The sequence below is a fragment of the Ursus arctos genome, unplaced genomic scaffold, assembly GCF_023065955.2.
Source record: "Ursus arctos isolate Adak ecotype North America unplaced genomic scaffold, UrsArc2.0 scaffold_4, whole genome shotgun sequence".
NCBI classification, from domain to species: Eukaryota; Metazoa; Chordata; class Mammalia; order Carnivora; family Ursidae; genus Ursus; species Ursus arctos.
This window is the reverse complement of record NW_026623056.1, coordinates 23,727,228-23,745,712: the sequence shown is the minus strand read 5'-3', so window position 1 is coordinate 23,745,712 and position 18,485 is coordinate 23,727,228. Positions and strand designations below refer to the sequence as shown.

General features: G+C 39.8%; 1 protein-coding gene across 1 annotated transcript in view; it reads left to right on the top strand.

The window, feature by feature from the left end:
• The first annotated feature begins 2,401 nt into the window (after positions 1-2,401).
• The window catches only part of FGF12 (fibroblast growth factor 12), a 537,632-nt gene continuing 521,548 nt past the window's right edge, over positions 2,402-18,485 (top strand). The window contains exons 1-2 of the mRNA XM_057306659.1: positions 2,402-2,488; positions 2,646-2,789. Of these exons, the coding sequence (XP_057162642.1) occupies positions 2,777-2,789 (13 nt within the window). The 5' untranslated portion in view covers positions 2,402-2,488; positions 2,646-2,776. The remainder of the gene's footprint in view (positions 2,489-2,645; positions 2,790-18,485) is intronic.

Sequence of the window (18,485 nt, the reverse complement as noted above, 5' to 3'; positions counted from 1 at the left end):
GGATTCAGATAATAAAAAGGTCTCAAATGTCAGACCACAGATTTTGCATTACATTTTATTTATTTTCTATTTAATAAAGCATCTGGGTTTTAAAAACTATGAATAAAAATAATGAAAATTCATGAACTAGGAGGTTCTCCTTGTTCCCTTTCAACTGCAGATAATGGGGAGGTGGCTATATAAGAAATCATCCTGGAGTAGATGGCTAGCTAGGCAGGACCCTTGGGTTCTGAGCCTGGGTCTACTCTGTGACTCTTACCAAGTCAAGTACTCTTCCTGCCTCTCCATTTTTTTTTTTTTAAAGATTTTATTTATTTATTTGACAGATAGAGAGAGAGAGAGACAGCCAGCGAGAGAGGGAACACAAGCAGGGGGAGCGGGAGAGGAAGAAGCAGGCTCATAGCAGAGGAGCCTGATGTGGGGCTCGATCCCATAACGCCGGGATCACGCCCTGAGCTGAAGGCAGACGCTTAACCGCTGTGCCACCCAGGCCCCCCTTTGCCTCTCCATTTGTAAAGAGGTAAATATTAAGTGTGTGTATAGATGGTTCTAAAATTATCTTCTTTCCTGAAACTTTTGAGAGGGAAAGTACATATAATGGGTACAGTATTAGGAGCAGAAATTATTTATCCCAATGAAATAGGTGATTGTTCTTTAGGAAAAACTAACTCTACCCTCACCCTTATTCTACTTCCTAAGCCTATCAAATTTTAAAGAAACCCCGAGTTTTGTGATTTTTCCACATATTTACTTGGGCATGCAATGGGAGAGCCTAAACGTTAGTAGGCCCTAGGTTGCGGCCTCTGCAATGCCATACTTGAATGTTTTAACTCCCCAGTGCTGAATGGAGGCAGGCTTTGCTCAGCCACAGCAGTTTAGCAGGAGTCCTCCCCTAATAAATGTCCATGTTTGGCTGAACCCTCATGATTAATATTTGTAATCATGGCCCTAAGGCATTGGAAAATCTCAGGATGCTTTCTGAATCACCAGAAGCCTGAATTATAGTCTGCCTCAGGTTTCTTGTTGGGAGTATATTTTATTGTATTTCGATGTGTTGAAAATTGGGATTAGAAGTTTACTGTGGAGGTGGGGCGCCTGGGTGGCTCAGTCGTTAAGCGTCTGCCTTCGGCTCAGGGCGTGATCCCAGCGTTCTGGGATCGAGCCGCACGTCAGGCTCATCCTCTGGGAGCCTGCTTCTTCCTCTCCCACTCCCCCTGCTTGTGTTCCCCCTCTCACTGGCTGTGTCTCTGTCAAATAAATAAATAAATAAAATCTTAAAAAAAAAAAAAGTTTACTGTGGAGGGATCTTTGTGTTATCTGTAGTATATGATTAATCTGCACATCTCTCTCCTTAACCATTCCAGATAACAGAGTGTTCTAGATTTGTTTTTATGCCTGAGAATAAGACATATTCTCAAGGAGAGAGTATTCTCTCAGGAGAATTTGGACTATTGAAAAAAAAGATAATAAGTACGTATTTTTTTTCCTACTAAACATTTTGCAGATGAAATATGGTGTGGGCTTTAAAAAATACTGTGATAAGAAAGTGGTACTTGAAGGGATTTTTGGCTTTGCAACCTTCCCTAGAACCTCATGCAAGAAAAACACTCTTCTTCTGCACTTTGATGAAAATGATTACATACGTAGTTTTAAAGTACATATTATCAATGAGGTGACTCCCCACCTTTGGGGACTTTGCTTCTTGGTAGATTGTTGAAAAGAAGCTAAAAAGAACACCTCACAATGGCCTCAGTGGCTTCGTTGAGAGAACTTCAGAAGCGCTAGAGCCTCATGGAACAGTTTTGAGGTGGAGGCCAAAGAGATCTCAGGGAAGCCAGCAAACTCTGAATCTGAGTAGCAAAGAAGCGGGAGAATATTAACCTTTAGTAGCTCCAGGAGGACTCCTACCTTATCCCTGAAAACAAAACAAAACAAATAGGGGAATGCAAAGAGAAATATAAAGTCGGGGGAAGTGGGTAGAGGAAGGGGAAACATACACCTGAAAAGTTACTGCAGCAACTAGAAAGAGAACCCCAAACTGTGACCACTGAATAGGATTCGTAAATCTCCTCTTCTTTTCTCCCTTCTGCTTCTGAATAAGACCATACCCAGCTCAGAGACCCTAGGCTCCTCTAAGGCTTCCGTAATCCATCCTGGAAAATCGTTTGGGACTGATGCACAATCCCAATCCAATCCATTTTCTAGTTTGCAAAGGAAAATCCGGTCCGGCGTTTATTTTTAGCAGCGCTTCCCTGTGACCGAATGCTACAGCTCTTCAGCTGGGATAACTGAGGACCCTATTGGGGAGAGAGGCGAAGGGGGCGGGGGAGCGGGAGGCGGTGAAAAGGGGAGGGGGGAGGCCCTGCGCATGCGTGCCAGCGCCCATGCAAATCTGCTGTACATCCAGAGAGCAAAGTGGGATGATCTGTCACTACACCTGCAGCACCACGCTCGGAGGACAGCTCTTGCTCGCAGCTTCCAGACCCAGGTAAAAAAAAAAAAAAAAATAGGAGCGGGCACCGTGCATGCATTTCAATATCAGATGCGCGTCTCAGCCTATTCCCTGTAGAGGCAATCTGCTGCTGCTGCTAAGTGTCCTTTGGTGGCTGATTGCGCTTCAAGGTTTAAGAAATCCCATCTTTCAGGAAGCCTGAGGGGAAGGAAGGAAGTACGGGCGAAAAATCATCAGATTGGCTTCCCAGATTTGGGAATCTGAAGCGGGCCCACATCTTCCGGCCAACTTCCATTGAACTTCCAGCGCTCGAAAGGGACCGAAATGGAGAGCAAAGGTATGTGGTTGTCCCCATCGGGGGACTTCCTGCTGCATGTGCGTGTGGCCCGGGCAGTCCTCAGCGAGGGGACTGCAGTGCTTGGGGAGCGAGCATCATACTAGGTCGATAGGAGGAGATGCTATGTCCGTTGCAGCACCAGGGGAGTGTGGCAGGAAGGCGACTTCTTTTTAACTCCCACAGCTTGGAAGACAGTGTTTAATACTCCATCAGTTGCGTAGTGAAGTGTGATGAGTTTTTTTTTTTTTTTCTTTTTGGGTGGGTGGGGGGGAGAGTCTTTAGATGGTGGGGGAGGAGAGAGATGTTGGTAAAGCAGTTTCTTTTCTGTAGAATGGATGGGCTCAAATAAATATATTTCATTTGCTTTAGGATTGCTGACAGGCGTGTTTGTATCTGATATCCAATAATGCATTGCTATAAAAAAATGTTTGGATTTCTCCACCCCCACCCCATAAAGATGGTATTTCTGGGCGTGTATGACCACATCCTACTGCATTTTGAATATATATCAGCAGAGAAATTGGGTCTATTTGAAACAGTGTGCGTTAGAACTGACCTCTAAGGAGAACAGTGTATCGGAGTACTGCTTGGCTCCCAAGCATGATGCATTTACTAGTTCTGGACATGTATATATTAATATTCTCCTCATAAGCAAATCTGCATACTCTACACACAGGAACTGGTAAATGAACTGTAAAAATCAACTTGTGATGGCATATTTAACACACATAAACAAAATGACTATTACAATTGTAAGGTTGGATATCCTTTGGGTTTAACTCCATCTATGCAGGTTTCTTCTTCCTCCTCCTCCTCCTCCTCTTCCTCCCCCTAAAACACCCACGAGGTTGCAAGAACCTTGAGTGATGTGGTCAGATATCCAGTAGGAACATTGGATGTATTTAATTCTGGTGAAATCAGAAGAAATGATGTCAACTTTTATGAAACTATATTCATTACCCAGAACTCGAGAAGCTATATTTGAAACAGGGTTTTATTTTTAAACCAGGAATGTCAGTCATCGTGGTAATGTGCTCAGGATCAGGGAGTGGTGGTGGGTTACCTATTTCTGAGCTGATTAATAAAAATGGAGTGTTGAATGATAGCAGGTATGTGTTCAATAAAGTATTTTAAGTATTTAATTAGAAGACTTAAGTATGTGAACCTAGGTGAGCATTTACAGTATGAAAAGAACTGAATTAACATGGATTTAGACTGGTTGGCAATTTTCAAAGTAGACAAATTATTCTTACGATTTGCTGATGGGCATTTCTGTGGTCGACAATGATGCACATAATGAGAGAATCCATGTCTCTCTATACATGAGGCATATATTTATTAACCCTATCGTGTAATCCATTTTTAATTGAGAAGCCAGTTTTAACTCATAGAGGTCTGTAATATTCTAGTTGATTAAGTATTTCTGGCACATAAATTAACAGAGAGAGTATCATTTTACTCTAAAGCAGTTTTTTTTTGTACTTAGATGACACCTGCTATTTGGTTATTAAACTTGGTTATTTGGCAAGGGTTCTTAGTAACACTTTTGCCTCCAATTTATACACTAATCCTTGGTCCATCATATAAAAAGGATGTATCTCTTAGCGATAATTTTTTATTTCCCTTCTTTGCCCATAAAATATGCTACATGTCACTCAAAGTTCCAGGTGATTTAAGTCTCAGATTGATAACAGTACTGTTCTAGCTATTAAGTACTGCCAGTCTTGGGAATTTGGAATAAAGAATCTCAGAAATATATCTGGGAAAAATCAGGCCAGAAGTTCTATGCCAATCCGGAGTGCAGTGATACAGGCGTGATTCACAGTACTGACCCAAACGCAATGAAGAATTTTTTCCCCAAGCCAATATTGTGGTCATTTTGCAGAGGTAGCATAATTAGCTCAGGTAAAAGACACACTGAAAGTCCTTATGCATTTAGTTCTTAGACTTCCTTTATAAAACTGAATTAGCCAGGTAGTGATCATATTAAGAATGGCTAATTACTTACACACTGGCCTCACTTTCTAAGTTGATGCAAATGGCACAGCTAAAAACGGTTGCTAACTTGAAATTTTTATTAGAGAACAAAGAAAAAGAGTATGTTAAGAGGAGTGTATCCATATCTTATTCTAATTGGTGTGTCTTTCATACTTTATGCTGTCTTGTGCAAACTTCTTCCCCCAGCAGATTTCAATTTAATTCTAGGAAGACATTCTCCAATGTAAGTACATATAATTTTTTTCCCCCACTGGAAACTCTTTTAACATAGATTCAAAGAGTGTTATTGCATGATTCAGTTGAAGGTTCAAGAGTTCTCCATTTCAGAAAGGAATCTAATGGCCCAATTAATTTTGAATCTCGTTGCCAGACTTTGACAACCTTCACATTACCTCCAGCATTTGAAAACCTTGCTTAGAACACTTGTCCAGAGTCTCCAGCAGAACATCAGTTATTTACAAATAAGATAACATTTTTTTGCTCCCTTACTTACTGCTTTCCATCACTTCCTATCATCCAGGGTAAGGAGGAGAGGAAAATAAATCAATTGACCTAGTAATCAATCATGATCTAATTTCAGAGATCTTTATGCACCATGATAATTAATATTGCCTCAAAGATTTGGGTTGGTGCGCAGTCTGACCAGCTTTGACAGAATTTGTGCCTTGCACTGGTTCATGGACTTTGCTGTACATTCGAATCCCCTGGCATGCTTCTTTTTTTTTTTTTTTTTAAAGATTTTATTTTTTTATTTGACAGAGATAGAGACAGCCAGTGAGGGAGGGAACACAAGCAGGGGGAGTGGGAGAGGAAGAAGCAGGCTCATAGCGGAGAAGCCTGATGTGGGGCTCGATCCCACAACGCCGGGATCACGCCCTGAGCCGAAGGCAGACGCTTAACCGCTGTGCCACCCAGGCGCCCCCCCTGGCATGCTTCTTAAACATCCTCATGCCCAGCCAAACCCATCCCAGTAACATCAGAATGCTGAGGAGTGAGAGAGGCACAGGTATTATTTTTTTTGAAAGATGCCAGGTGCAGCAATGTTTGGGAACCACTCATTGAGCCTCTTGGTAACCAAAATGTGATTTGAAAACTCAGCTTTTTAGAACCTCTGGATCTTTACTCCAGGCTTATTGAACGAGAATCTGATTTTTAATAACATCCCCAGGTAATGTACATGCACGTTGAGTTGGAGAAGCATTGATTTAGGGTTAGGAAGGAGGTTCTTTGTCCCTCTCTCTCTTTTCTACTTTTTTCCCTTTTCTGCCTGCCCCACATCTGTTCTTTGTCTAGTTACGTTCTCCACCCCAGACTGGCATATTAGAAACACCTGTGGAGCATTTAAAGCATAAAGATGCTTTGGGCACCCCTCGAGGCACTCTGATTTAATTGCTTCTGGAGTGGGACCTGGGTGTAGGTATTTTTAAAAAGCTCCCCAGGTGATGCTAATGGGTAGCCAGACTCAACCACTGGTCTAGGCCCTTGCTACTCCAGGTGTGGTCCATAGACAAGTAGCATTAACATCATCTGGGATGCAGAACCTCAGGCCCTACCCTAGACTTACTGAAGTAAATATGCCTTTTAGGAAAATCTGCTGGTCATTTGCATGCACATTAAAGTTTAAGAAGCACTGGTCTAGATCTTAGGGGACTGACTGTATCTAAGACTGCCACTTCAGTATAGAGGAGTGATATCCTCGAATCAATACAGAAGCTCCTGGATATGTGATCATGTTATAAGTCTTTGGTTGCTTTTGGAATGAATGGAGATGAGATGCAAAAGAAATTGCTTGCTTCATAGATAAGAAAATGGACTCACTTTTAGATACCCTCTCTGCTCTTCCTCACGCCGTTTACTTTCAACCCCTGATTATCTTTAAACCCTTATTCTGTAGGTTCAATCTGAGCTTCTGACAATGTCCCTGGTATTAACCCAGGGTAGTGTGATGTTAGACTGCTTAAATCAAGGTGCATCTCAGAGTGAATATAGCCTTAGCCTCTTCCCATGGTCATATGTCCCTGTTCAACTCTTTTGAGATTCATTTTATGTACCCCTTGCTCCATAAAATCTTCCCTGACCTCCCTCACATCTAATTAGTATTTTGTTGGCTTACTTTATATGACTTAAGTACTTTTTTGTCCCTCATGTAATGCATTTCCTATAATCCGCATTGCAATTTTTGTGTTTTTTTATTTACTTAATATTTGTTGAGCATCTGGTAGATTCTCAATGTGCTTACTCCTGAGACTGTAAAAGAACACCAAGATGCAGTTTCTGATCTTAAAGATCTCCCTTCATGTCTCCACTAATAGATTAACCTTCTTGTGGGCATCATCTGAACCTAACATTCCTGTAGCTGGCCAGGTGCCTGCTTCAGATAAAATGTTTTTGTTTACAGTAGGTTACATATGTTGAATTGAATGGTCTTACTTAGTTTACCGTGCCATGTTCATGCATCCAGGACATGGTAAATTGGGAAAGGTGAAGGATGTTTGGCTACCAGAAACATCGGTTTGATTCCAGACCAAGGAAGGCAGTGACCTGACCTGCTTTCTCTGTAGAGAGCTGCACATGTATTCCCAGTGAAGATTCAACTCTGTTCTGGGTTTCACACCAATCATTAGAGTCGAATAGGGGCCTGAACCAATATATCGAAGGCATAGAACAGTCATTTCTCTGAACCAGGATGGTCCACTCTGCAGGAGAGAAAGGAAATGTATATGTAGTAACTAGTTTAGCAGGGCTGGGAAGTGATTTTAAGAAAAGCTATTTTGTGGTTAAAAAAGAATCCAAAACTCTGAGGCCATTGTGGTGGGATAAGTAAAATATAAAGCAGTAAAAAACATAACAGAATAGGCATTGGGCATAGGAGATCCCTGTTCCTACCCTGGCTCTCATATGTAACCTTGAACAAATCATTTTCCCTCTCTGAGTCTCCTGACTCTTAAATAGTAAAGGGAGTTCATTTCATTTAATTCAAAATATTTACTTAGTTGCTGCATTGTTCCAAGCACATTATTAAATGCAGGGGATGGGGATAGAAATAGTGCACTAGCTTGCCCTCTGGAAGTTTCCAGTCTATGGACACATGGACAGGCTCAAGAGCTGTCGATTTCCATCATCGTGTGTGTTTTCCTCATTCGTTTTTCAGAGTTCTAATCGTTGCCCAGGAGGCTACAATATAAAGTCTTTCATGATTCATGGCCTCTATAGAAGCACTTAACATTCCACAGCAACAGTGCCTACCTTTTGTTCCCCCTTTGGTTTATTGAAACAAAATTGCTGTGTGGGGAAAACATTCTGAACTCAAGCTATGTATCTATTCTAAAAGTGGCTCTCACGGACCAGCTACCTTGCTAGTAACTTATTGTGTGACTTAGGTGCTTATCATGAGGCATGTTAACATTAGGAAGGAGTCCTGACGTGCCCGGGAGTGTCATCCCCTTATCTCTGTCTTGTTATGCCTTTAAGCTTCTGAAGTACTGACCCTACTGGGTATGGTGTTCTGTACCCACTAAGTGGCCAATCGTGATATACTGGATTTTCTGACTTGTCACATACTAGCAGCGATAAATAACATTCATGAGACACTTTGTATTCTTTCATAGGGCTTTTAATATATCTCATCTCCCTTCAAATCTGGTGGTTGGGCATTTTAACTGCATTTTAGAGATAACAAAACAGAGGCTCAGAAAGACTAAGTGACTTAGGCAACTCCTCTTATCTTTGTTTCTCTGTAAAACAAGAATTATTGCACCTACCCCAAACCCCACACCATACTATCATGATTCTGAAATGAAACTCGTACCAATAAAGCATGTAGAGTTGCTTGGAATCATTGTCTTTTGGTGTTACTAGCTCTGTTTGTCTTTTCATGAGGATACGAGATCCTGGAGGGGAGAGACTGGTCCTTCGCCCCCTTTGTAGCTTTAGCAGCAAGTCTACCACATAGATGCTCAACAAATCTTCCCTGTTGACTTCGGCCAAAGCTTTCATTTACTAAAAGGGATTTCTTTTGTGCGTATTCTGTATTTCTGTAGGAACTTCTCAAATACCTGAATTTGTCTCTGTTTTGCTGGGACTCAGTTATGAGGCAGTTATATAACATCTTGTGGGTTTGGGGATGGAGATGCATTAGGTCAAGTATCACACCTTGAATGGGTTTCAAACACTGACTGCGTGAAATCTGATGACTAATAGCTTTCTCCATCAGAGGTACACATGAGAATCATTGGGTAGACGTGGGACATGGGACTGGGATATTAAGAAGCACCTCAGTTGATTAAGGTATTCACTCTCAATTATGAATCAATAGATAAGCCACAGGCGATTAATGTGAAACCATAACATGTACCTCAGTCTTTTATCAGGAACACTATAGGGCTCCTACTACCTGGATCTTGACTGTTATTATCTTTAGTGTTAAGAGAGTGACATGTAGACAAGAGACCTAATTCCTATACTACAGGCTTGGGATAGCAAATAGACAGGTCAATAGATGGTGAGTGTCTGAGCCTAAAGAGACAGATCATTTTCCTTTTCCCCAATATCATCATCTTCATCTCTACATTGGTATCCTTGCATTCAGAACATGGTGGATTTTTTTCCCCCCAGGATCTACGTCTATACTTCTAATTTTAGTTTGCTCTTCTCTCCAGTTACTTTTTGAAATAATCCCTGTCTCCTTGTCTTTGGGAATGTGGGACTCCCACCCTCGGGTAGTATTTTGTTGCTGTGATGAAACTGACGGCACTTTGGAGGAAGTCCCAAAGGACACCTGTTGCTCTTCCACAGACCCTTGTTTTTTCTTTTTTCCTTTTTTTAAAGGTATATACTGGCTTTTTAGCTAATACAAACCCCACCAGTAGTGATTCAGAGAGCACGGATAATTGAAAGTGGGCTTTAAACTCTGCAAAAGATGGAAAGGAAGCTGTTTTTGTTTCTGTTTCTGGACTGCCAGTAGCCTGAGAAGCAACCCAAAGGGACTTGACTGTAAAAAACACCACCACCACCACCCAGAAGCTTTCGGAGGCCATTCAGAAGACAACTAAACACATCAAAGATTCCCTTAACCAGGAGGCAGGAGGAAGCAGCAATGCCAATCTGCCAATAATGTGTCCATCTCTCCCTACTGCATTCATTCCTACAGTTATCACCATGTGAGACAATCTGGTTTTTCTTTAATCCTCAAACACTGATAATATTCAAATAGGTCGAACAAACCTTGACACAAGGTGAATTGGGAAATTCCTTTTCAACTTTTTGGAAACCAAAAACCTAGATATGTTTTTGACTTCCAAAAAAAAAAAAATGACATAATTATTCTAATTGTTAAAATCTGCTAAGTTTAAAATTAGATTATTTATGCAGTTTTCTGCTAAGGCACTTCTTTTATTTCAAAATATTTTTAACATTTCTAGTACTATTTAAAATTGAATTTGATTTATTTCTTTTTCTCTTCTGGGATTTAAAGGAGAAATATTTGCTATGTGTCAAGAGATAGGTTGCCATCTAAATCACACTTGATTTGCAAGTCTACAAACGATTTAAAATGAGATGTCATTGGTACTTTTGGTACTTTTTACCTGTGGACTTTGCGTCAGCCTCAGTGTAAAAGGCAAAGTGAAAATGCAAATAGAGCAAAACCCTGAGTAATACTGAGGTAAGGGAGACAATCAAACAGGAGGGGAGACAGGTGAGGGGATGGACTAAGTGGGTGCTGGGGATTAAGGTATGCACTTGTGATGAGCACTGGGTATTGTATGTAAGTGATGAATCACGAAATTCTACTCCGGAAACCAACGTTGTACTGTATGTTAACTAACTGGAATTTAAATACAAACTTGAAACAAAAAATAAAGTACTTTGATTATAACAACAACAACACTAATATTGGATTCTAGTCCCTGTATTCAGTGGAGGAAACTGGGGAACAATCTCTCCCTTCTCCTGTCTGCAGCTCAGAGTCCTAAGCCTTTTTTTTTTTTAAACTCTATTTGCCTATTGATTTCTACTTTTTTATTACAAAGAAACTGCTTTTTCCGCTAGTTCCTCTTCTTCCTTTACTTCATTATTTTTAGGCTTGACATCTATGGAAAATAAAACATGGTGGTCATAACAACCACATTAATTTTTAAGGACCCATTGCAGGTTTGAGCTAGCTTTTTAATACTGTGAGTTGTGTGACTACGTTGCTGGGTCTATAACCGAGCCGAGCAATTAACTTGGTTCCAAGTGAGAAAGCACTAAGCTGAGGAAGAGCATTGCTACTTGGCTGGCATTTGTAGATTGCATGATTGTGACCACATATAAGCTCAGGTATGTCTGACTTGAAGGGGGACTGAGGGCAAAGACCCTGGCTGGGGAGTCTGAAGACTTGGACTTGAGTCCTTATTCTCACCCCAACTCATAATGTGAGGTTGAGCTGGTTACTTCCTTTCTCTGTTCTTGTTTCTCCATCTGTGAAACAAGGGTGGATTAGAGGCAAGATTCATTTAACCTCTGGAATTGTCAGAACCAACGTTTGTGAGGTATTTATGTAGGGACTACGGTGGGTAAATTCTGTTTAAGGATTTATGGTTGGTGCCTCGGTCTCTCCTATTTCTTTGGCCGAGTGACATTTTTGCTCAGCAGATCGTACGTTACGGCTTTATAACTTCTTTCTTTTACCCTCACATGTGTCTTCTTTACAATTAAGGTTAGTTTATTTACACATCAGTCATATGTGAAGTTGATTTGGTAGATATGGTTTTCTCCTGTCTCCCAACCTAACCAGCACCTCACCTCTAAGAAAAGGAAAGACAAACAGAATGAAAGAAATCCAAGTGCTGAGTGTTTTAGTGACATAATAGAAGGAGATTTGATTTTCTTTTAGCTCTCAATCAGCAGTAATATATTATTCAAAAACAATTGCACTTAGTCCTTCAATCTTCAAATAATTTAAAAACTGATAACTATCTCTTCTGATATTTGATTGGCTACTGATCATTTTAGATAGAAGATACATTTTTGCTTTCAGATGAAAGCTATCCAAAGTCTAAGAGTTTCATGGTTAGTAAGCTGAATTTCTTGATTTCACAAAGAATGAAATATAGTGATGGTTGGAATATTTAACAGGCATTAATGTGTTGATGAACATGTGCTATAATCAGAAATACTTGTGATATCATGATACTTACAAAAAACAGTGATGTGGTTATATGTACTGAGTACATTAATGTAAAATGTGTATGTCCGTGGACAAACAGTTGATAGTAATATGCAGAAAATGGCAATATTTGGGTAGTGATAATTGGATTTTGAATGGATTTATTCCCCATTTTCAAATTTTTCACCAATATTTAAGTTTGTTTTTTTGTTTTTAAATAAAGCATAGGTACACTCGGTATTGGGCTCAGTGATAAACTTTTAAACAGATCTACTCAAACTTAATTCAAGCAAATCTCTCTATATTTCATGGTTTTATGCTTTATTCATGTGAGACATTGAAAGGACGTTTGAAGAGGGGTGCCTGGGTGGCTCAGTCAGTTAAGGGTCCGGCTCTTGGTTTCAGCTTAGGGTCATGATCTCAGGGTCCAGAGATCAAGCACCGGGTTGGTCTCTACGCTGTGGAGCCTGCTTGGGATTCTCTCTCTGCTCCTCCCTCACCTGCGCACACACATGTGCTCTTTGCCTCTCTCTCTCTAAACAACAACAACAAAAAGAAGATAGGACATTTGAAGAGATTACTGTGTTTTGAAATAATGCTTATGTAGTTTTTGCTCTGTACCAAGCACTGTCTTTTACATATATTGACTCATTAAATCCTAATAACAATCCAGTGAGTCATACACTATTGTTATTCCTATTTTAGGGAGTAGAAAAACCAGGCATAGAGACTTTGAGTAACTTGCCCGGATCACATAGCTAGGAAGTGGCAGACTGGCTTCTTAGTCTGTAAGTTTAACCCCTACTGAACATCTACGACTCATTTTGCTCTAGTCTGTTAAGTCAGTTAACCTTCCTTTGTTACTGAAAAACTAGCCCAGATGCACACACATGTGAATGCACACACATGTGAAATGTGTACATTTCATTAACCTTTAGCATGCCTGATCTCTGTAGGCTCAGGTAGGTCTCACCTGAGGCTGTTCAGGGGGCCTTATGGCAGAGACTCTGGGCCAATGAGAGCCGATGTAGGGAATCGCTAGGAGTTCTTGCCTGCTATCAGGTAGGTATGAGAAAGAGCTCTCTGCTCTTGTGTGCCTTCTGTTGACTTCCAAACCCAAGGTTTTAAGGAAGCATGGGGTTACAACCTCCCCCCCCCCTTTTTTTCCCCTCATCTCACCTCAAAAAATTGTCCTGCCTCTCTGGGAAGCTCAGTGGTATGGTAGAAAGATTATAAGACATACAATTAGCAACTTGTTAATCCCTCCGACTTGGGCAAGATCTATCTCTGTGTCTTTGCCTTCTCATTTGTACCATGTCTCTTTTAAATTAATGGGACAAGGAAAGAAAATATATATAAAGAACCAAGCATAAAATCAGTACTCAGTAATAATAGCTCTTGCTGTTGTGGTTATTATTTGACCCTTAGGCTTACTACTTCCTCTGTTCCTGAATGAGGCTGCATTCTTATCTCAAACTCTCCATTATCATGTTAGCCTGGTTCCAGGGAACTAGATGCAGCTTCTGATGTCCTTCACACCATAGGAGCATTCCTGATACATGACAGGACTCCTACTTGATGCTGGAAGCTACTACCTGTGTTGCTCGTAGTGCCATATTCCTTCCCCAGTCATTCCCCTCCTCCTCCTTTGACATGAGCTTGTGATGGGTCTGGAATTGGTTCCACTCCTCCCCATTCTTCTTTAGACTGCTGACCTTGCTACCTTCAGGAGTTTTCTCCTTTATCTTACCTAATTCCTGCTCACTCATTTTTCTCTGCTTGAGCACCAGAATGCCACGCAACTGTGGTGTATGGTTCAAAATGATAGTTTTTAAGACATATTGTTTATATAACACTATAAAAATTAAAGAGTAGTGATACTGATTGGTTAATCCACTGCTTTTTTTAAAATCAGAATTTTACTAATTTGTTTCCATTGTCTGGCCTAAAGTGAAGTCCAGTTTCCTCAGGTTGTGTAGACAACCTAGTCTAAGGTTCTCTTGTACGTTGCTATTGAATATAGAAATCAATGTGTATTTTGCTGATTCTTGAGGAATGTTAGAATAAGGGATCACGGGTAGCATTCTTATGAGGAAAACCTATACCTTAAAAGAGTAAGCAAGATTATTCCTAGAAAATCACCCCAGTACAAACACACTGATTAGTTAGTTAATACAAAGTTGTTACTAATAATGTAAACAAATACACATGTATACAAATAATAGGTTTTGGATGTATCCATTTATCTGTGCCATGCAAATTGCTTGCCATTGGGATTAAAAATGAAAAAAGACAGTTTCTGACCTCATGGAGACCTCAAAGACAAGCTTTTGAAGGTAGACACCACAGAAGTCTGGGAAGAGCTGACAGCTGGGAATGCATGTGAAAACTTAGATTCAATTTTAAATTTTCTTGTAATATCATATCTTCTGTGTGGATTGCTCTGGCTAGGTGTTAACAGGCCAGGAACCAATGACTATGACAAGGTTTCTACCCTTTGCTATCACACCAGATATAGAAATATAATCTGTGGGAATACAGAGAAGGGAGTTGGCATTTGAGCTGGGTCTTGCAGAAGGGATGGAACGGAAACACTGGTAAAGTATTCCAGGCTAATGGATTAGTAGAAGCAAAGGCATAGATTCATTGGTAAATGTGTTGCAACTAGGAAAACATTAAGTGGTTGGTTGATTCATTCATCTAGCAAATATTTGTCATGCTGGATACTGTTCCAGGTGCTGAATATAGTAGTGACAAGACAAAGTCCCTGCCCTCATGAAGCAGGTAGGTTTGGGTACAGGATGAATCATGAAAGATTGGAGGTAAATTGTGGAGGCCTATTACAAATTACATAATGTAGGTGATGATAACTTACATTTCAAAAACATTAATTAATATAATTGTCTTTAAAGTTAGAGTCCCAGGGCTTTTAGAGTATAATTCTACTTGCAAAGCTTCAATTATTCCCTAGCTTTTCAAGAAAACATCCACTTTACAAAGCAAGGCACACCTGTAAGCCCACTGCCATAGCCAGAGAAAACACTATGATCCAGTATTTCACTCTATGACTTGGCAGTCTCTGATGCTGAGACACTTCCCTTGCTTAATGGAACAGTGAATGTCATTTCTGTTCACTTTTGGTTCTCAATCCCCTGAAGTTTTTGCATTGAAAATTACAGATTGGCCTTTAGGAGAAAGGTTCAGAGAAGCTTTTTGAAATATGTCAGGTTCAAAAATTGCTCCCTGAAGGTCTGTAAATTATTATCAAGGCTCAGAATTATGATGACAGGGCAAGAACTACGCAAGTACTAATATACATGTATTTTGCAATTATGTTATATGAAACTGTTCAAACTCTTCTACCCTTAAATGTGTGAAAACTCGTGTGAGAAATATGTTTGACTTCAACCTTACCATCACTCTTTCAATGGTAAATTTTGATTTTCTGGCTATCTTTCTTCAGAGAAGATAAGGAAATTAGAAAGAGCAGTTTTTGAACCCAATTCTGGTTTTGATTTTTGTCTGTACAATTCCTAGCTGAAGATATCAGACCAGGTTCCTAATCTCCTGTCGATTTTATCATCTACATAATGGAGATAGTAATAGTATCTATTAAAGGAGTTGTTTTGAGGATTAAATAAGATAATAAATTAAAGTGTTTACTATACTGCCTGGCATATAGTAAGCACTCAACGAAATGTAGCTATCATTATATATCTCATGACTGACTCATTATAATCTAAAATCATAGTCATGGCTTTTGCTGAGTCCGATGGATTCTGGTTTGCTTAATTATTTAAATGAATTCCAAGCATAATATTCCAGTATGAACCTCTAGTTTTAGCTCAATATAGAGCTGTAAAATATAGTAATCCCTCAAAGATACTACTTTTGGATCCAAGTCTTAAAATTGTTTCAGGAAGACACTTCCTGTCAAACTGGACAGTGATAATCAATGGTTGAAACCTAGAATACCGCCTTGTATAGAGAAGGTCTCATCCTGGCTGGTGAAAGATTTATGAACAAGAGTTGGAAATTGAAGGTCAGCAGATGATTTTCATCTAATAGCCATAAGGAGCAGTTAGACAGAAGGCAAGGACAGCCTTGTCTTCTCTCTCAACAACCTCTTTTGATCTTGACTGGCCACTGAATCATGTCTCAGTAAGGATGTGAGGGTGTCGGGAGCACACTGCAGGTTCCTATGCTACTCGTTCCTTCAAAAACGTTTCTAGAGCAAGAGAGTTATAAAGGCAATACCTCATGAATAAAATTTGAGGTGATTTCTTCCTTTTCTTTTTCTTTTTTTTGTTATTTTGGTCACAGTTATAGAAAGCCTATTATTCAAGATATTTCCTTGTCTCCTCCCTCATTTTTTAATCTTCAGAAACAATCTCGTTCAACTCTATTTGATATTTATCCTCATACTTTAAGTACTATTCTATTCTTGCTGCCTCTGAATTTCTCAGCTCTGTTGTTGATGTCCCACCTTGGAAATGAACTTCCCATCTCTTTTCATGAGCCCATTCTCACCACCACAGACATCCTTTATCCCCTCTTCTTCCCAGGGCTGTTACATCAGGATTTTGGCTAGATCAGTATTTAGAAGTTACATTAGCATGATTTTGTAAATACTTTTTATGACTAAACCAAGTTAAGCTATGACCACACTTCCTTTCCTCTTAAGATTTTGTGCTTTTTCTGTGATCGATAGCTGTCTTGTTTTTTTTGTTTGCTTGCTCAGCTCTCTATATACTTTTTTTTTTTTTAAAGATTTTATTTATTTATTCGACAGAGATAGAGACAGCCAGCGAGAGAGAGAACACAAGCAGGGGGAGTGGGAGAGGAAGAAGCAGGCTCCTAGCAGAAGAGCCTGATGTGGGGCTCGATCCCATAACGCCGGGATCACGCCCTGAGCCAAAGGCAGACGCTTAACTGCTGTGCCATTGAGGCGCCCCACTACATACTTTTTAAACTATAAGTCCCTGCCAGTGTTCCAAATCTCATTTCCAGACATTCAGTCGTACTGATATTCTATCAAGGTCATCTTCTTGAAGTAACCTCTCTCCGAACTTTCTGACTTGGTTCTAGATGTGCTCTTTGGTTTTGATTCCTCCTGCATGGGTTTGATTCTGGAATCTTCCTTCCCATCACCTTGGAAAATTTCTGCAGCCCTCTGCCTAGATCTCTGTTCTCCCGTATTCTCTGTACTCTTCACTCCCTTATTTTGGTGGACTAAGTTTTCCAGTAGCTTCCTGAAAACAGGACGCATAGTAGTTAAACTTCCTGGGCCTTTGCAATATCTGAAAATGCGTCCATTCTTTCCTCATATTTGAATAATAATTTAGTTAGGTATAGAATTGTAGGTTGAAAATAATTTTCCTTCGGAATTTAAATGGCACCACTATAATGTCTTTTCCCTCATTCAGTTTTGTTGTCCTGGTCTAATGCCATTCTGATTCTTTATTTTTTGAACATGACTGATTTTTTCTCTTTGAAAACTTCTAAGATCTATTCTTTTTCCCAGAGTTCTGAAAATTTATAAAGATTTGCCTTGTCATGGTTTAATATTTAACCATTATGCCGGGCACTTAGTAGGCTGCTTTAATATGGAAACTCATATTCTTTGCATCCAGAAAATGTTCCTGAATTTTTTTTTCTTGCTGATTTCCTATTCTGTTCCTCCTCCTCTTCTTCCTTCACTTCCTACTTCTTCTCCTTCTTCTTCTTTGTTATTGTTTGGTTCCAGCTTTTTGGAAATCTCAGTACTTGGATATTGATATCCTGAATTTATTTCTGTGTGTTTTATTTTTCATATGTTTTATCTTTTATTTTCCATCTCTTCTGCATTTCCCCCTGTTTTCCAGGTGATAGGCTCAACTTTATCTTTAATCTTTCTGTTAAGTTTTGTTTTTAATTTCTGATATCAGACTTTTAGTTCCAAGATCCTTATTTATTGGTTTTATTTGAATGTTTGAGTGTATATTATGCTGTTTCGTTTCACTGAGGCAATATTTTCTAACACCTTGTTGAAGATAGTAATGATGTATTTTTTTTAGAAGTTTTCATCTCCTGGGGTGCCTGAGTGGCTCAGTCATTAAGCGGCTACCTTCGGCTCAGGGCGTGATCCCAGGGTCCTAGGATTGCAAGCCCCACATTGGGCTCCTCTTCTGGGAGTCTGCTTCCTCCTCTCCCACTCCCCCTGCTGTGTTCCCTCTCTCGCTGGCGGGCTGTCTTTCTCTCTGTCAAATAAATAAATAAAATCTTTAAAAAAAGAAGCTTTCATCTCCTTCTATAGCCTTTGTTTCCAGTTAGCTTTTTTTTCCCCCTTGCTTGCTTTAATTTTTGTCTTTCATGTTAGAGACTTTTTACAAATGTTTTTTTATATTTGGCTACCTCTTCATATTTAAGAGCCGGCTAAAAAGGTGATTGGAAGCTCTGCGCATGTGGATGAGGCTTATTGAAACTTATTGAAATAATCTCAGTTGTAGGACAATCACAGTGGGCTTTTTCTGTGGAACTCCTGATATCAGTATCTTTAGGTCTTGCCTCTT